This window comes from Delphinus delphis, chromosome 14 (genome assembly GCF_949987515.2).
Source record: "Delphinus delphis chromosome 14, mDelDel1.2, whole genome shotgun sequence".
NCBI lineage: Eukaryota > Metazoa > Chordata > Mammalia > Artiodactyla > Delphinidae > Delphinus > Delphinus delphis.
Genome location: NC_082696.1, coordinates 7,518,255 through 7,535,906, shown reverse-complemented (window position 1 = coordinate 7,535,906; position 17,652 = coordinate 7,518,255). Strand labels below are relative to the sequence as shown.

At 44.1% G+C, this 17,652-nt stretch overlaps 1 protein-coding gene across 1 annotated transcript in view; it reads right to left on the bottom strand.

Moving 5' to 3' along the window:
• The window catches only part of LOC132436800 (plasminogen), a 45,258-nt gene that overhangs the window by 7,634 nt on the left and 19,972 nt on the right, over positions 1–17,652 (bottom strand). Inside the window, exons 10-15 of the mRNA XM_060029678.1 lie at positions 16,390–16,549; positions 9,368–9,549; positions 7,596–7,744; positions 6,315–6,408; positions 2,252–2,372; positions 433–513 (exon numbers count right to left, since the gene is read on the bottom strand). Of these exons, the coding sequence (XP_059885661.1) occupies positions 433–513; positions 2,252–2,372; positions 6,315–6,408; positions 7,596–7,744; positions 9,368–9,549; positions 16,390–16,549 (787 nt within the window). The remainder of the gene's footprint in view (positions 1–432; positions 514–2,251; positions 2,373–6,314; positions 6,409–7,595; positions 7,745–9,367; positions 9,550–16,389; positions 16,550–17,652) is intronic.

Sequence of the window (17,652 nt, the reverse complement as noted above, 5' to 3'; positions counted from 1 at the left end):
CTGAGCCACAGCACTGCGTCTTCTCCCCACTGGGCTACCTACCATCAGAGACCTCCGAGTGGCAAGAAACAAGTTCACGGTTTACCTGAACCTGGCTGTTAAGGAATGTTCTCGGGGCTGCTTTCGGCCTGACCACAGAGGAAGAATGACACCAACACTGAAGTTGGCGCAGGGCAGATAGGGGTCTGTCTGCTTCGTTTCTCTCTAGAAACACCTCCTCCTCTCTCGTCCAATGGCCCTGGCAATTCTGCCTCAGGCCCTTCTCATCCACTCCCTGGTCCCCAGTGTCACTGCCATGAAAGGAAGGAGGGAAGGAAGGGGAGGGGACAGGGAAGGGGAGAGGGGAGGAGAAAAGGTGAAGGAAAGGAGAGAGGGGGAGGCGGAAGTCTTTAAGACGAGTGAGTCTTTGTGTCAGGGGTCCCCTAAACATACCTGTCCAGGCAGTGGGCAGCAGTCAACACCCACTCTGGGGATATTAAAGTGCCTCCACAGAAGTGTCTTCTAGGAGGAAATCTAGAAGGAAAACGTGCCAGGATTTTAGTTCAAACCTGATGATTTATTCCTCAGAAAGCCCGGAAGTGGTGCTCACTCTGTTGTGATATCGCTGACGTTCCCAAAGGACAAGGTGACCAGCCCGTCATCGGGATGGTGGGAGCTTTGAGCTGTGCTCCTGTGGTGGGTTCTCAGGAGGTCACTACACCACTCTGGAAGGTGGCTGGCGCGCAGGCGAGGCCCAGCAAAGCCACGCGACTCCAACAGGGGGTCCACGCCCATGGCTTTGACCCTTTGACCCTGGACTCCAGCTCCCTGTCCCTTCTTTTTGACAAGATCTATGCAAGACCCGATGAGTCATTCTTCAGGGAACTAAATGGGATCCTGAGTAGCCGTGATTCACGGGCATCTGCTAATCTTACCTGAGAAAGTTCGCTCTGGGGGGAACGTCCCCTAAATCATTTACTTTATAGGACTGCTTAGGCACGGGGTTGCTCATAAAATTTGTGTGAGCCGCTCCGAAGCCCATCATAATGAAAGGGACACAAATAGTAAGTGAATGACCAGCAAGGCGATTATCAATCTGGAAATAGACCACAGCACATCTTGGGAAAGAGGGAATATGAGATACGTGAAAGGTGAAGGCTCTGTATCTCAAGCAGTTACTAAATGATAAGACAAATAAAAGAAAAGCCAACTCAACCAGGGAATGAAATAGACTGTTTTCATTCATCGATAGCATCTCACAAGCGGAAGGAAGGAAGACCACTGAGCACAGCGATTGGGCACATGCGCTCTGGTGCAACATCAAAAGCAGATCAGCCTGTTTCCCATGTGTGCTTCGAATGAGACCAAATGGGCTTATTAAAGGCGAGCGCCACTGAAAGATAACCTGAACCTTCTGGGTCATGTAGGATGGGGACTGATCACTCTTAAATTACGGCGATCCTGAGCTACCCTTCACTGAACAAGGTGCGTTTTGCAAATAGGTGAGCACCCTTTGATTAAATTCAGTAGTTCACAAAACTGTGGAAGGAAGGAAAGAAAGAAAGAAAAGAAAAGAGAGACTCTGTATCTGTGATATATTATAGATAATTTAATCTTTACCCTCCCCCTCCAGGTGTCCCATTTCTAAAAATATCCCTTTCTCTTCATTTGACAAAGTAACAGTGGGTATCTATCTAAACCCTCAAGGCATCTTCCATACTTTTTCAGCAATATTGGAACTTAGTGTAAATTGCTACATTTATCAATTTTGATGATAGCTGCCCAGATCAAAAAAAAAAAAAGTTCTAATTCTGACTGTTTTCAAACTGAAGAACATAGAAAAGAATATAACAAAAAAAGAAGCAGACTCACAGATATAGAGAACACACTAGTGGTTACCAGTGGGGAGAGGGAAGGGAGGAGGGGCTATATAGGGAGGGGGAGTGAGAGGTTCAAACTGTTAGGTATAAAATAAGCTACAAGAATATATCGTACTACACGGGGAATATAACCAATATTTTATACTAACTATAAATGGAGTATAACCTTTAAAAATGGTGAATCACTATATTGTACAACTGTAACATATTGTACAGCATCTATACCTCAACTAAAAAACATAGAAAATATTTTTTATAGTTTTCCTTACCCCTCTGCAGAACTTAGAGGCAGGTACTGATACTGAGGGTATGTGGATTTAGTGTGAATGTAGAAAGGTTTTGCAAGGAGTACACAGGAGGATGGAATACACTGTTTCTGGAAATGGTGTTACCTTTTTCGAAGGCTGACTTGCCAGGGCCAGGAGTGTGGGGTGGACACGCACCCACCTACAACCCTTCCGGGACACTTCTTCGGCTCTATCTGGGGCTTTCCACAATCAAATGAAGAGGAAGCTGTGGCACAAAGTGGGAAAAATTTGCATTTGAAGACGTGAGAGAGCAACTCATGATAAATTCATGGCTCATGGCTGAAGCACTGAATTTTTGACATCCCAAAGCCCAAACTAAATAGTAAAATCATAAACAACTTTTGGAATATTTTTTCTAAGTTTCAAGAGTGGTAGGGGACAACAGCATTTCCTTCTCCTTTCAAGAAAATACAAGTACTTTTTTTTTTTTTACTGCTTTCTTAAGGAAGTGATTAAATAAATTTGGAAGAGTTAGGCATTAGAATGAGAGCTTTTTGGAGAGGAGCTTGACTGACACAAATTGTTATTCTGACTTGATGTGAATATCTAGAGAGTGAACCATCGTCACCATCATCATCTGAACCATGTAAAGTTTACTGAAAACCATAACTGTCATCCCCATTGAAAGGCACTAAGAGTATTTTTAAAATGTGAATCTCTGTGTGTGCACGTATGTGTGCGTGTGTTTGTGTGTGCACGCATGTGTGCGTGTGTGTGTGTCTGTGTGTGTAGCAAGGATAACAGTCCTAAACTGAAATAATGGCTTCTCTCAGCCAGTTTCAGGATGACTTTTCCAGGGAGCCTCCCAAGACTAACCCAATGCCATGGGGATGACTTCCGTTCGCTTGCCTTCCTCTCTATTCACTCTCCCACCTGCTTTCTCTCTCCACCTGGCTTGCAGGGTTCCTGGAGATTAGGGTTAATGCTCCATCTCTGGTTGGTGCCACTTACTAATGTCTAGAACAGTTCAGGGGCTACACAAGGTATTCAAAAAGGGCTTCTCCACTGTCTGGAGTCCTTTAAGATCTTCAAAAACAGAAGCATAAATCATCTTGATAATGACATTACAAGGAGAAATTTTTTGCTCTTAATCAACCAAGAGATTCTATCCTCTAGTGAATCTGGAATCTGAATTTTCCAAATACCTTTCCAATTGTCTTGGCCTATTCTGAGAATCTATATACAGAAGTTGTTTTTTTTTTTTTAAAGAAGCATGCAATATAATGAAATCCTACTCTCTAACACTGACCTTAATTTCTCTTACTGTGTCTTACACAGAATAGACTTACAGAAATGGACTAAGAAAAGAATAACTACAGATATTATGGTACCCCGGTCTTAGTATTCAAAACAAAACTGAAGTTCTATTTATTTTTAATTACTTACTATTTGTACTGTTAGTGTTGGTGGAATTGAAATGAGTTGTTAAAACCAATTAACAAAAATTTACAATTTAAAATAAATGAATATAAATAAATAAAATTATGTTTAAAATGGGCATCTTTCAATTTTTATTTTATTTTATTTTATTTTATTTTTTTATTTTATTTTGTGATACACGGGCCTCTCACTGTTGTGGCCTCTCCCGTTGCGGAACACAGGCTCCGGACGCACAGGCTCAGTGGCCATGGCTCACGGGCCCAGCCGCTCCGCGGCACGTGGGATCTTCCCGCACCGGGGCACGAACCCGTGTCCCCTGCATCGGCAGGTGGACTCTCAGCCACTGCGCCACCAGGGAAGCCCACATCTTTCAATTTTTGAGGTTAATATTAAAGAGAAAAACAATACAATCCCTTGATAAAATTGAGAAGCAGAATACTGGGCTGAATAGAATATAGTTCTGATTTCAAATTGTTTGACTTATGCTCTTACTTATGTGCAATTTGCATGGTGCCATTGTTTTAATAACACGGAATATTTACAAACATTTTTCAGGTGAGTTGCTTAAAGAAGCTTACGTGTAGCCTAAAGAGTTAATCAGTGTTACTTTTTCATTTTAAAGGTGTTTTCCATGTGAATTACAGACAATGTAAAGTTTGGAAATTTTAAGGAAAATTGCTATTAGGAAATTTCTCACTTACATAAAGGAAATCCAAAATCTCCCAGGAATAAGCAATAAAAATCTTTTTTTAAAAAACAGAGAAAATGAAAATGACCTAAAAAAACAAAGTCATACTTCAAAGAGATTTCATATTCTGTAAAATCTGAATAAACTTATCGAAAGCCATCCAAGCACACACACAGGAAGTACCCTTAACCTGGGATAGCCACCCTTTTAAGCACCGACCTGACATGGTGGAGGAACTGTGATTTGAGATTTCGTTCATTTATTTGAATACGTATTTGCTGAATTTACTCATTCAGCAAATATGTATTCAAATATGTATACGTAGTGCCTGGCATGTACTAGGCATTGCTCTAAGCACTAGAAAGAAGGAAACAGCTGAGGTTTGTAATCTTTACCTTCTGATGGTGGGTACGTAAAACGATGTTGCACTGGAAGATTCAACAGAGGCCCCAAGGATGCCCGGGGATGTGTAAGGTAAACCTCCATCTGCAGACTTCAAGGCAAATAGCCTCTTCTACAATGCTGATACACTTACCCAAGTCAAAGATGGAAAACAATCAGGTTCTTAAGATGGAAGAAAGAAGAAAGGATGGAGAGAGGGCTGTTCCAGCAGACTGTGAGGTCCCCGCTTCCTCATGATGTGGGCACGTTATCAGACCACGTGGTCTGATCTTGAGACATATTTCCTGAGGAAGGATACCCAGGCCTGCCTCACACCTGAGAAGCTGATAGCGTCTGGTGGTGACTGAGGGCTGCACCTGGGACGTTACTGTACTTCCCTTCAGGGGGAATCAGAGGTGCATGAATCCCAGGCACAGCTGTAGAGGCCGGGGCGGGACTGTCAAGCTATACAAGTTAAAGGCAATCGTGCCACGTAGGCAGCCTGTCCAGGATAGCGAGGCCACACGGTAAGAGGCAGTGGGGTACCAGAAAGCTGCAGGGTGGCAGGGAGGAGTGGAAAGGGAGGCGCTAACCCCACCAGGGGCTCTCAGATGGAGGGCCACCGAGAGAGCTTGTGCACAGCAAACACACACTGGAGAACGAGTCAGCTATAAATTCCCCAAGTCCAGAGAGCACAAGGACAGCAACCAAGTAGAATCTTTCCTGTCACCCTGACCTCTCCCTCCTCCCCCTGCTCTACCCAGCAGTGGCCCCAAATCAAAGCCCGACAGTGTGGCTCCGGAGCTCTCAACCCCTTCCCCAAACTGCCTCCCAAACCATCTCCGGACGTGGACTTAAGTGGCTTCTCTGCTCCAGCCTGTCCCCGCACGTGGCAGACACAAGCAGATGCAATCAAACGGTGCAAAGGAGAAGTCCAGACTGATTAGCGGGAACCAGGACAGATGGTGTTTGCAAAGATGGGTCAGCGGAAAGTAAGGTAGGGTCCAAATCAAAGTGGTTTACATTGTTCTCCAGACCTATCTATGGATTTGTTACCCCAGACTTTTCAGAACTAACGTCAACTCCCCTTTCCCTGATCCAAGCTTCTCACTCCCTAGAAAAGTCTCAGAGAAATGAGGAAAGAACCCAGCAAGCTTCCTCTACGTTGTCTGACTAATGCGTGGCTAGTGCATAGTCATCTTAGGATAAAGAAAGCTGGGGCTTTGTAAAGAGCTGTGTTACTTTTCATTGAATTCTTAGGATGACAGTTTATAGGTTTACAATGTATGTTGTATGTTTAGCAGTTTCCTGCTGTTTGTACTTTCTTTCTTCTCAGCTGCTGAAAGAGAGAGTTTCCTATCTGGGTGACTCTAAGTTTGTGTTTCATGCCTCCCACCCCAGACACTGGAGAGTTCAGTGGAACTGTCTGGAGGCTGATTAGATCACCTCTGAAGTTGCTCTTTTGGAGAATTTTGCATTTATTTTGTTTACGGAGTCAGAGGAGGGGGCGGTGCCTAACAAAGGGGGCCACGAGTAGGACAGATTCAAGAGGCCCAGGATGAAAAGAGGGCTCCCAAGGAGAGGGGACCCTCTCTTGCCCAGAAGCGCTCAGCCCAGACTCTTGTCTTGCAGATCTAAGACCAGGTGATGCTGCATTTATTTAGAAGTCATTTCCTTCCAAAAAAGAAAGAAGCTTACCACAGTGAGGGACATCACAGTAGTCAAAAAGTTTTCTTGGGTTTGTCGTGTAGCACCAGGGACCATTGACATCACCATCAGGATTGCGGCAGTACTGGAAAAAGAGGCTGGCATATAGGGGGTGGCGCACACCGGGGCGGGAGAGGGCAGAGAATGTCACGTGAGGCTGGCATATAGGGGGTGGTGCACACCGCGGCAGGAGAGGGCAGAGAATGTCACGTAAGGCTGGCATATAGGGGGTGGCACACACCGGGGCGGGAGAGGGCAGAGAATGTCACATGAGGCTGGCATATAAGGGGTGGCGCACACCGGGGCGGGAGAGGGCAGAGAGTGTCACATGAGGCTGGCATATAGAGAGTGGTGCACACCGGGGCAGGAGAGGGCAGAGAATGTCACGTGAGGCTGGCATATAGGGGGTGGCGCACACCCGGGTGGGAGAGGGCAGAGAATGTCACATGAGGCGCAGACACTGGTTTCACTGCTGTCCTGAGAAGATGAAGGGTTAGTGCTCCTTTCGGGGGGAGGCAGGCAAAGCTACCATTTCAGGATGCGTGTCAAGCCTCTGACTCACAGAATGCCATCCGTCACTTCTCCTCGTTCAAAAGGAGCTCCAGCCTTGAGGCCACTCCCCTGGGGAAGGGGTGAAGACCCTGAGGCGTCTTGAGGTAGAGACTGTATAAAGGGGCCTCCCCGCTCAGCAGCCTGTGTCCGTGGGGACCGTAGGGACCCGACAGTAGGGGACTGTAGACGTGGATGACTCGTCCTGTACCTTGTTCATGTCAATCTTCTGCTTGATGGTGCCTGTTTGCTGTGGCTTCAGAATTGCTTATTCCCCTGGCCTGGGCACCCTCTGTGGGTCAGCTGTGGAAAGACTGTGTCTTCCTTTTCCTTCCCTCTACACACCTATACCCCAGAGGAAACCACCCCAGAGAATGTGTGGGACTGGGGGAAATCCTAGTGGAGTCCTAATTATGCATCCAGTTTTTTTCTAGAAAAATCCAACTACAATGTCATGAAGGTCATCTTTGATCATTGGAAACCATAAACCAGTAACAAAAGCAGACAGGAAATGTCACACATGGAAGTGATAAAAGCAGGGAGGTTGGCTTGCCCGTGCTAACCCTCCCTCCCACGCGGAGGCTGGTTAGATCCTACGCTTGGTCCCCTGAAATCTCTCGCACTGAACCTGTGTCAGGCTGACTTTCTGTAACAGAGAGTCAATTCAGTCTGCAAAGACTCGTCAACAAAAGGCAAACTCGAGTCCAAATCGAAGCGGCTTACATTTTTTTCCAAACCTGCCCGTGGGTTTGTCTCTGGAGTGAAAATGTTGTGTTTGTGGGGCTCCTGGGCAGCCCACTCCTGGCAGGGGACACCGGCCACCGTGGTCGCCTTCTTGCCCCGGTATCCTTTACCAGTGCCGAACATGCAGTCTGTAGGGGAGAGAGAATGGTGGTCTCCTGTCATTACACAGAGCCGGGTGACAAGGAACAAACGCAGCAGTGCTAGGTTTCTCTCAGGACAGACTGTGGTCACATCCTTCAGAACACAGGAGTGCCGAAGACTTCAGTGAGCTCTGCGGAATTTGACAAGTTACCAGAAACGCTATTGGCTCAGAAATAGTCACAAGCCGAGATGTTAGAATGGGAAGTTTGGCCAGGACACTAAGACAATCAATTTTATAACAAGCTGAGTGGTAACACAGATGCCACCGTGAACTGTTAGATGATTCTTGAACACCTCAACAAGGATGGAGAGAAACAGTGCGGATTGAAAAGGATTTTATAAAAAATATTATTTTGGCCAGAGCTGTGCTGTGAGTTCCCACCTTCTGGGATGAAAGAGGTAATAAGGAGATGACTAGAGGCCCCTTCCCCAAACTCATCCCTCACCTCAAGCCTTGCGGTTGGGGGATTCGGCAGAACCCCTCAGAGAAATTGATGTGTGTTACATATGGGGACCCAGTGCCCAGTGCTCTGATGGCCACTTGGAAAATCCACAAAGCAAAAGCTGGGCCAGCTGGCTTCCCAGTCAAGGAGCAGGGCTGGGCTAGGCAGCCTCCAGTGTTTTCCAGGGCCAGGGTGTGTGAGTTACTCGTGCGCCAAGTGTGGGGCATCACGTGAGGCCATGCGAGGTCTTATCAGGGGGGATCCCCAGCTGGAGCACGGCACTCAGAGTCTCACCAAGAAAGAGTGGGGAGAGATGAGCTGGCCCTGTGTGTACAGCAGCTGTACAGGTGTACAGGTGTACAGTAGGGAGCAGTAGGTGAGGTTTCTCCAGCATCCTGGAGGAGGCAAGTCCACCTCCAGAAGGAGAGGGGGTCTCAACTTGAAACCAAGCTCTCATTTAATCATTTCTGTCTGATTTGGGATTATCTGAAAGTGGTCAGACAAGCCATGGGACCCCTGAGTTTTCATTCCGGGGCAGGGGGAGAATCAGCCCCCTCTGTTTCCTTACCCTGCAGCGGTACAGAGCACTTCCTGCCACCTGACAACCACAGGACCAGGGGCTAAGCACTTAGAGCGACACGCGGGCGAAGGGCCAGGGAAACACAGAGGACTGTGATATTTTCATGTCTCCCACCTCAGATGACAACGACATTCTTATGCTCAGGCCCCGAAACCCTTGGAGCTACGTGTCCGCTTCGCCAGGTGTTTGTTGGAGATGATCTTTGATGGTCCTCCTAGCCCTCCTAACTCTGTACATTCAAAACCAAATCAGCCATTTCTATCCCTCCATGCAAAAGGCAGAGACTTGCTTTTCTAGAATGTCCCATCTCGGCCACCATCGTCAACCTGTCAGTCCACCCAGGCTCAAAATTGTATCCATCCCGCACAACCAACTAGTTTTCAAATCCTAAAGAAACGCCCTACCCCATCATGCCAGCAAGAGCAGCTCTGGCTCCCCCAGGTGATACACTGAGGCTTCCTTCCATATCGCAGACTCAGCCAGCGCTCCAGCTCCCTGTAACAACGACGCCTCTGCAGCCCAAAGATTTTCCATCTCTTATCATCCCGATACCCAACCATATAGATGTCTGGCCACAGACTTCTTACCTGCTTCAGAAGGATCCTGTATACTTGGAGTCTGGGGAGCAGTTGGAGATTCTGTGACCTGCTCTTGTGTTCCTGAGCATTTCTTCAGGTTACAGAACTCCCATCTGACGCTCGGATCAGTGGTATAACACCAAGGGCTTTTATCAGCATCTGGATTTCTGCAGTAGTTCATTGTCAAGCCACTGTAAATTCCACAACAGTATAGGTCATGAGAGGTGAGCGAATCTTCAGGGGCACCCCAGCACCCTCTGAATTTTGTTACAGCAAAGTGACTGATATATTTCCTTTAAGATACCAAAGGTACCAATTATTATTATGATGTCACAAGCACAGATGGTCCTCAACTTCTTACAAAGTGGGTAAGTTTTTAAAAATAGGTTATAGTTTTTATTTTAAAAAAATCAAGGGACTTCCCTGGTGGTGCAGCGGTTAAGAATCCGCCTGCCAATGCAGGGGACACGGGTTCGAGCCCTGGTCCGGGAAGATCCCACATGCCGTGGAGCAACTAAGCCCATGCGCCACAACTACTGAGCCTGTGCTCTAGAGCCTGTGAGCCACAACTACTGAGCCCACGAGCCACAACTTCTGAGCCCACACACCACAACTACTGAAGCCCACACGCCTAGAGCCCGTGCTCTGCAACAAGAGAAGCCACCGCAGTGAGAAGTCCGCGCACCGCAAGGAACAGTAGCCCCTGCTCGATGCACTAGAGAAAGCCCGCCCGCAGCAGTGAAGAACCAATGCAGCCAAAAATAAATAAATTTGTTTAAAAAGAAATCAAAAGTAATATATCCTCCATATAAAAACAGATCATATATAAATTTATAAGAGAAAGTATCAGAATATCTTCCTTTCCCTGGGAATGTCAAATACATTCCCCAGGGATAACCAGGATGGATTTTGAAGCATGTATTTTAGAGGTTTTTAAAGGCACATACAAATATATCTATATCTCTGGCTTTCTCTCTCTATGTGAGTACATAGGGCTACGTAAGTTGGAACCAAAACATATTTATCCAAGGCAGAAAAGACATACAAGATGATACTGATAGTCCCAGGCCCGCTCTCTTATTCTATTTACGCATACTGTATTTTACGATGTAACAAAAACTCATGACAGTAATATTACTGTAAATATCATAGGTAGATCAAGTGGTTTGGGGATTGGAAGGCTTGTGGAAGCCTTCCTGGAAAACTAGCTCCCAGGCAGGATGAGGTTTCCAGAGGATGCATTCTGGGGCATACGGGGAGGAACCCCAGACCCCTCTAGCTGGAGCCACCCGGGGACTGAGGGGAGGGGGCGTGACTAAAGGACAGTGGGATCAAAGGGATGAAGGGAGACGTCTGGATAGACCACAGGGTCTGTGGGAGCTGAATCAGAAACAATTGGATAAGGACAGAGCAGACGAGCAGCCTGGGGCTCACTGGGCAACTTGGATCCCCAGGGCCAGAACTTCGCCCCAGCCTCTCAGAAGCCTCAGCCTTGGACACCCCTTTGCAGCTTAGACCCATGGCCTGAGGCTCGTGAGATAGTTTGAAACGTATTATGGGAATCCAGCAACTCTGTGTCTGTGGGTACTATAGACAAGTGACAGTCTCAAGCCCAGGCCCACAAATTGAGGAAGCCCGTTAGCAGGTTTCTGAGCCCTGGATGTGTTAAAATCTTGTCATGTGAAACAGACTCCTGCTCTTTTTTTTTTACATCTTTATTGGAGTATAATTGCTTTACAATGGTGTTAGTTTCTGCTTTATAACAAAGTGAATCAGTTATACATATACATATGCTCCCATATCTCTTCCCTCTTGCGTCTCCCTCCCTCCCACCTTCCCTATCCCACCCCTCCAGGCGGTCACAAAGAACCGAGTCTGTCATACAGAGTGAAGTAAGTCAGAAAGAGAAAGACAAATACCGTATGCTAACGCATATATATGGAATTTAAGAAAAAAAAATGTCATGAAGAACCTAGGGGTAAGACAGCAATAAAGACACAGACCTACTAGAGAATGGACTTGAGGATATGGGGAGGCGGAAGGGTGAGCTGTGACAATGCGAGAGAGAGGCATGGACATATATACACTACCAAACGTAAGGTAGATAGCTAGTGGGAAGCAGCCGCATAGCACAGGGAGATCAGCTCGGTGCTTTGTGACTGCCCTTTTTTTTTTTTTAAGGTAGTTTGACGAGTTTTGATGAACACACATACCTGTATAACCCACACTCCTAGTGCGATAGAGAACATCTCCATCAGCCCCAGAAACCTCCCTTGGGTCACTGCTCAATCAATCTCAGCTGCCCCCCAGACGCAAATACTATTGATTTCTTTCACCATAAATTAGTTTTGCCTTCTCTGGAACTTCATACGAATGGGCTCATACAAGTATGTACCTTTTACGTGGCTTCTCTCCTTAGGATAGTGTTTATAAGCTTTATCCGTGCTCTTTGAGAGTATCAGTAGCTTGTTCCTTTTTATTTCTGAATAGTATTCCATGGTATGAATATCCCACCAATTGTTCATGTTCTTATTGATGGCCACTGAAGTGCTTTCCAGTTTGGGGCAATTTTATGACTGAAGCTGCTAAGAACATCCTGGTAGATCTTTTTGGGGGCTTATGTTTCGTTTCGCTTGGGTGAGTATTCACAAATAGAATCGCAGGTTTGTAGGCAGATGCACGTTTAACTTTATAAGAAAATGTTGGACTGGTGTCCAGAGTGGTCGGTCCATTTTACATCCCTACCAACATGTGTGAGGGCTCAGCTGCTCCGCAGCCTGGGCACACTTCTTATTTTGTGGTTATAATTCTTATTTCTGTAATGGCTAAAATGTTGAACATTTTTTCAGGTGCTTATTGACCATTTGTATATCTTTCCCTGTGGAATGTCTATTAAAGTCTTTTGCCCCTTTTTATTAGGTTGTTTGTCTTCTTACTAGTGGGTGGAAGGGATCTTTACACATTCTAGATACAAGCCGTTTGTCAGATATATGGATTGAGATTATTTTTCTCCCAGTCCCTGACTTGTCTATTTTCTTTCTTTTTTTTTTTTTTTTTTTTTTGCGGTACGCGGGCCTCTCACTGCCGTGGCCTCTCCTGTTGCGGAGCACACAGGCTCCGGACGCGCAGGCTCAGCGGCCATGGCTCACGGGCCCAGCCGCTCCGCGGCATGTGGGATCTTCCCGGACCGGGGCACGAACCTGTGTCCCCCGCATCGGCAGGCGGACTCTCAACCACTGCGCCACCAGGGAAGCCCTTGTCTATTTTCTTAACAATGACTTTTGATGAGCAAAGTTTTCATTTTATTAAAGTCCAAATTGTAATATTTTATAATGCTTTCTGGATCCTATCCAACAATGGTCTGCCTTCCCCAAGGCTTGAAAATAATCTCATGTTTTTTTCCAGAAGCTTTAAATTTCAGCTTTAGTTTTAACCTTTACTTTCAGGTCTAAGAGTTTCCTCAAGTGAATTTGACATGGCAGGTGGGAGTCAAGGTTTTGGGTTTTTTTCCTTTATGGACACTCAGTTGTTCCAGAACAATTTGGGGGAAATTTTCCTTTTCCTATTGAATTGCTTCGCCAGGTATATTGAAAATCAACTGACCATACATGTTGCGGGTCTGTTTCCAGACTTTCCCTTTTTCCATTTGTATATCTTTTTGCCAGTATCACTTCCTGGCATTGCCAGTACCACTTCCTGAATTCCTCTGTGATTTCTTTTTTGACTCATGGGTTATTTAGAAATGTGTTCGTTAATTTCCAAATATTTGAGAATTTCCTAAACTTTTCATTATTTATATCTCATTTAATTCTGTTGGCTCAGAAGACACCTGTATATTATTTTAATCCTTTTAAATTTATTGGGACTTATTTCAAGGCCGAGCATATGATATACCTTGGTGAATGTTCCATGTGCACTTGCATGTGTATTCTAAAGTTGGGCATATGTTGTATTGGTTCATATTTTCCTCCAAAACTTCTGTATCTTCTCTGAATCTTTCATCTACTTGTCCTACTGTATTGTTTTGGGAGAAGTTTTAACTATACAAGAGAGAAGTGAGAAAATCTCCAACTGTAATTGTGGACGCATCTACTTCTCTCTTTAGTTCTGTCAGTTTTTGCTTCATACATCTGAGCCTCTGTTATTAGGGTTAACACATTTAGCATGGTTAACGCTTTTTACTTCAAAAATGGACTTTTTATCTCTGGTATGTTTCTTATCCTAAATTAATCTTGTCTGTCTGATGTTAAAAACCATTCTAGCTTTCTTTTGATTAGTGTTTTGTTTTTACATCTTTATTGGAGTATAATTGCTTTACAATGATATGTTAGTTTCTGCTTTATAACAAAGTGAATCAGTTATACATATACGTATGTTCCCATATCTCTTCCCTCTTGCGTCTCCCTCCCTCCCACCCTCCCTATCCCACCCCTCTAGGTGGTCACAAAGCACCGAGCTGATCTCCCTGTGCTATGCGGCTGCTTCCCACTAGCTATCTATTTCACATTTGGTAGTGTATATATGTCCATGCCACTCTCTCACTTTGTCATGTGTTAGCATACGGTATTTGTTTTTCTCTTTCTGACTTACTTCACTCTGTATGACAGACTCTAGCTCCATCCACCTCACTACAAATAACTCAATTTCATTTCTTTTTACGGCTGAGTAATATTCCATTGTATATATGTGACACATCTTCTTTATCCATTCATCCGATGATGGACACTTAGGTTGCTTCTATCTCCTGGCTATTGTAAATAGAGCTGCAATGAACATTTTGGTACATGACTCTTTTTGAATTATGGTTTTCTCAGGGTATATGCCCAGTAGTGGGATTGCTGGGTCGTATGGTAGTGTTTTTATGGTATTAATTTTCCATATTTTGATTTTTAACTTATTTATGTCTTTATATTTAAAGACCATGTATTGTAAAGAGACCATAACTGGGCTTTGGTTTTATTCAACTTGACAATCTCTGCCTTCTAATTGCATTGTTTTATCCTTTTTATATTTAATATACTTATTGATAGGGCTGGGTTTAAGTCTAACATCATTCTATTTATGTTCTGTTTCTACCATGCCTTCTTTACTCTTTTTCTCTCCTTTTCTTCTTCCTTTTGGATTAATTGAATATCCTTATTATTATCTATTCCTCTGAGTTTTCATTTTCAGTGGTTACTCGAGGATTTACAATATCCCTCTCTAACTTACCACATTCAAACGTGTATTAGTATGATACAGCATCATGCATACTGTAAGAAAATTAGAACAGTAATGTCTACTGTAATGTCATGTCACGTCATGTCATGTCATGTCATGTCATTGTAACAGTAATGTCTTCTGTATTGTCTACCTGATGGTAAAGACATCCAGTGAATTTTTCATTTAAGATATATATTTAAATATATATATTTAGTTCTTAAATATATATATATATTTAGTTCTGTCTTTTCCATTTGCCTCTTTTACAGTTTCCTTTCTCTTTAGCTTATCCATTTGATTCTTTCATGTTCTTATTTTTCTTTAAATCCTTAAACACAATTATAATATCTTTCAGAATTTTTTGTCTGCCAATTCCATCATTTCTATCATTTCTGAGTCTGTATTGACTGATTTTTCTACTCATTATGGATCACATTTAAAGATCTTTGCATGTCTAGTAATTTTTAAATTTCTGCCAGACGTTGTAGATACCACATTACTGAGTGGCTTGATTTTGTTATTTTCCTCTCAAGAGTGTTGACTTTTCTTCTGGAAGACAGTTAATTTACTTGGAGATCATTACGTTCATTTTAGGATTGCTTTAAAGCTTTGCTAGGGTGTTTTTCTAGAGTAACCTTTATTCCAGGAATACACTAATCCTACCCCTAAAGTGTGACTTTTCTGGATTCCTTACTGAATGCCCAAGGTGTCCCATGAAGTCTCTCCTCTCTGGCTAGTAAGAATCTCAACTCTGCAAACACAGAATCTCCTAGTGCTGTGTGAGTTCTATAATCTCCGTTTATCTCCCTGTTCCCTGGTAGTTGTTCTTCGTCCCACTAACATTGTGGAATCTCTCCCTGTGCGTTTGCAGTTTTACATTCAGCCAGAGACTTCAGGAGAACTCTATACATATTTCTGGAGCTCTTTCTCTGCACGGATCCTTCCTCATGATTACCCAGCCTACTAAATCCAAGCTGCCTCACTAATCCCCAACTCCAATCTCTGTGTCCTCAGTTTAGCAAGACTGTTGTGGTCTGCTTTGGTTCCACCTCCTTTAACTGCAGTCCAGGAAGTATCTCCAGGAAGAAAACCAGGGTACTGGTAAATTTATTCTAATTTATTTTCTTTTCTGAAAAGTCTGTCCTGTGCTGCCTGTTGTCCATCATGTGAAAACAGTTTTTCCGTATGTTTTACAGCCATTTATCGCAGAAAATCTGGTCTGACCAGACCTAGCTTTCGTCCATCTGTATGTCCATTTTGCCTCTCAGTATCTGTATACTTTCTGACTCTAATCTGCCTTCTTGCTTTTGCTCCTAATGTTCTGGTAACTCGTATCCCTTTACACCACGAGTGCTCAGGACCCAATGTATCTATACAGGTCAGGTGAAAAATACTTATATTTATCACCCGGTGGTGATAAGTATTTATATTTATTACTCAATGACAAACACAAAACCCCTTCAGGAGTTGGAGGATGAAATGATAAAATTCCATAGTTGAAAGACGACACTGATCTTTAGCAGGTGCTGTGGAATGATGCTATTTCTAAGCTCTTGATCATTTGTTCTTCTCAGCTTTTTACTACTATGACCTCAGCCCCTCTATATCTCCCACCCTGCTTCTGCAAAACTACTCAGGAAAGATAGCCAGCCTCTAGCTTCTCTTCTTTCAGAAATTTTGCTCAAAAGCAAAAGCTGCCTGAGATATTTTGTCTCATAGTCTGGAGCCAAAGGAAATTTGGTCCTAAGACGTTTGTTTAAAGCATGGCCCTTTTAACAGGAATTTAAGTTGGCTGTTGCTCCTCTAATGGTTAAAAATCAAAGACGTACGCATTTGGGTAGTTTCCTGGGGTCTTCTGGTGCCGGTGTGGAAACATTGATGACCAAGATTGACATTTCCTTCCTGTGATAGTAGTGGATGATGTCCCTCGATAACTCTGCCCATTACCCTGGTAGCAGTCCTGGGCTACAGGAGTTTGTTCAGGTGGTGCTGAAATTGAAATAGAAGAAATCAGTAAATAATGACTAGAACAGAGAAATATGTGAAATAATTTATTAAACAAACAGAATAGTCGTCTCTGGGAATTAACACTCTTCTCTTTTTACATATTGGCAGGCAGATGGACATGCAAAGAAGACAATAGATCCATAACATTCTAAAACTTTAAGGACCTAACTTTTCGGTAAATATTTAATTTAAAACTCAGAAAAAAATAAGCAGGGCAGAGTGCTTATAACTGGACATTGCACTTGTGTGCAGGCTCTCTTCTATGGATCTCCATTGGGAGATCATGAGAACAACTGGGCAGGTCTCCAGAAAGAGACACATTCATTGGTGTAGGCTGCCGGTGACGACAGGGTGACAGTGAGGAAGACATGAAAACCTTGTGCATTCCCCAAGACTCTTTGCTTATACAAAGCCAAAACCTCAAGCTGCTGGGGAGTGGGGCAGGAAATGGTCCTGCACCCAGGACCAAGGCAAAGATCCACTGCCTCTCGGGGAGGTGTAGGACGAAAATCTTATTACCCTGGAGGAGGGGCAGAAAATTCTCTTGTGCCAGGATACTTCACCAACACAAAACAGAAGTCTGCTACTCTTCCGCCCAAGACTCACCCCACATACAAGTTAGAGTTTAGCTCCATGGGAAGAAGGGGCAAGAATACTGAAAAACGTTACCTTCAAAGCCCAGGTGCACAGAGTCTATCTAAGGCTGAGGGTAAACCAGGAAGATAGAGAACGCCTACCTCCACCAAAATCTTAGCAGTGAGTAACAAGAAACAGTAGTCTATCACAAGGGTCAGGTTAGAAGTGTGGCATGACCCACGTCTGTGGTGCAGGCATGCAGTGATTGCTAACAATTGAGAAGGGATTAGGAATACTGAGAAGACTCTTCAGCACCCCAGACCCTACTCCAAGCACAAAGTGATTGCACCCCATCACTGCAGGGATTTGAAACCTGTGGTTCACTTAAGGTAAAAGCAGCAACAAGGAAACTCAAATTCCTTTTATCTGTTAATTGTATCAATTCAATTATCCACATAACATACTGATAAAAGAAGAAGGGTGCCCATTTCAAAGTGTAAATAATATTT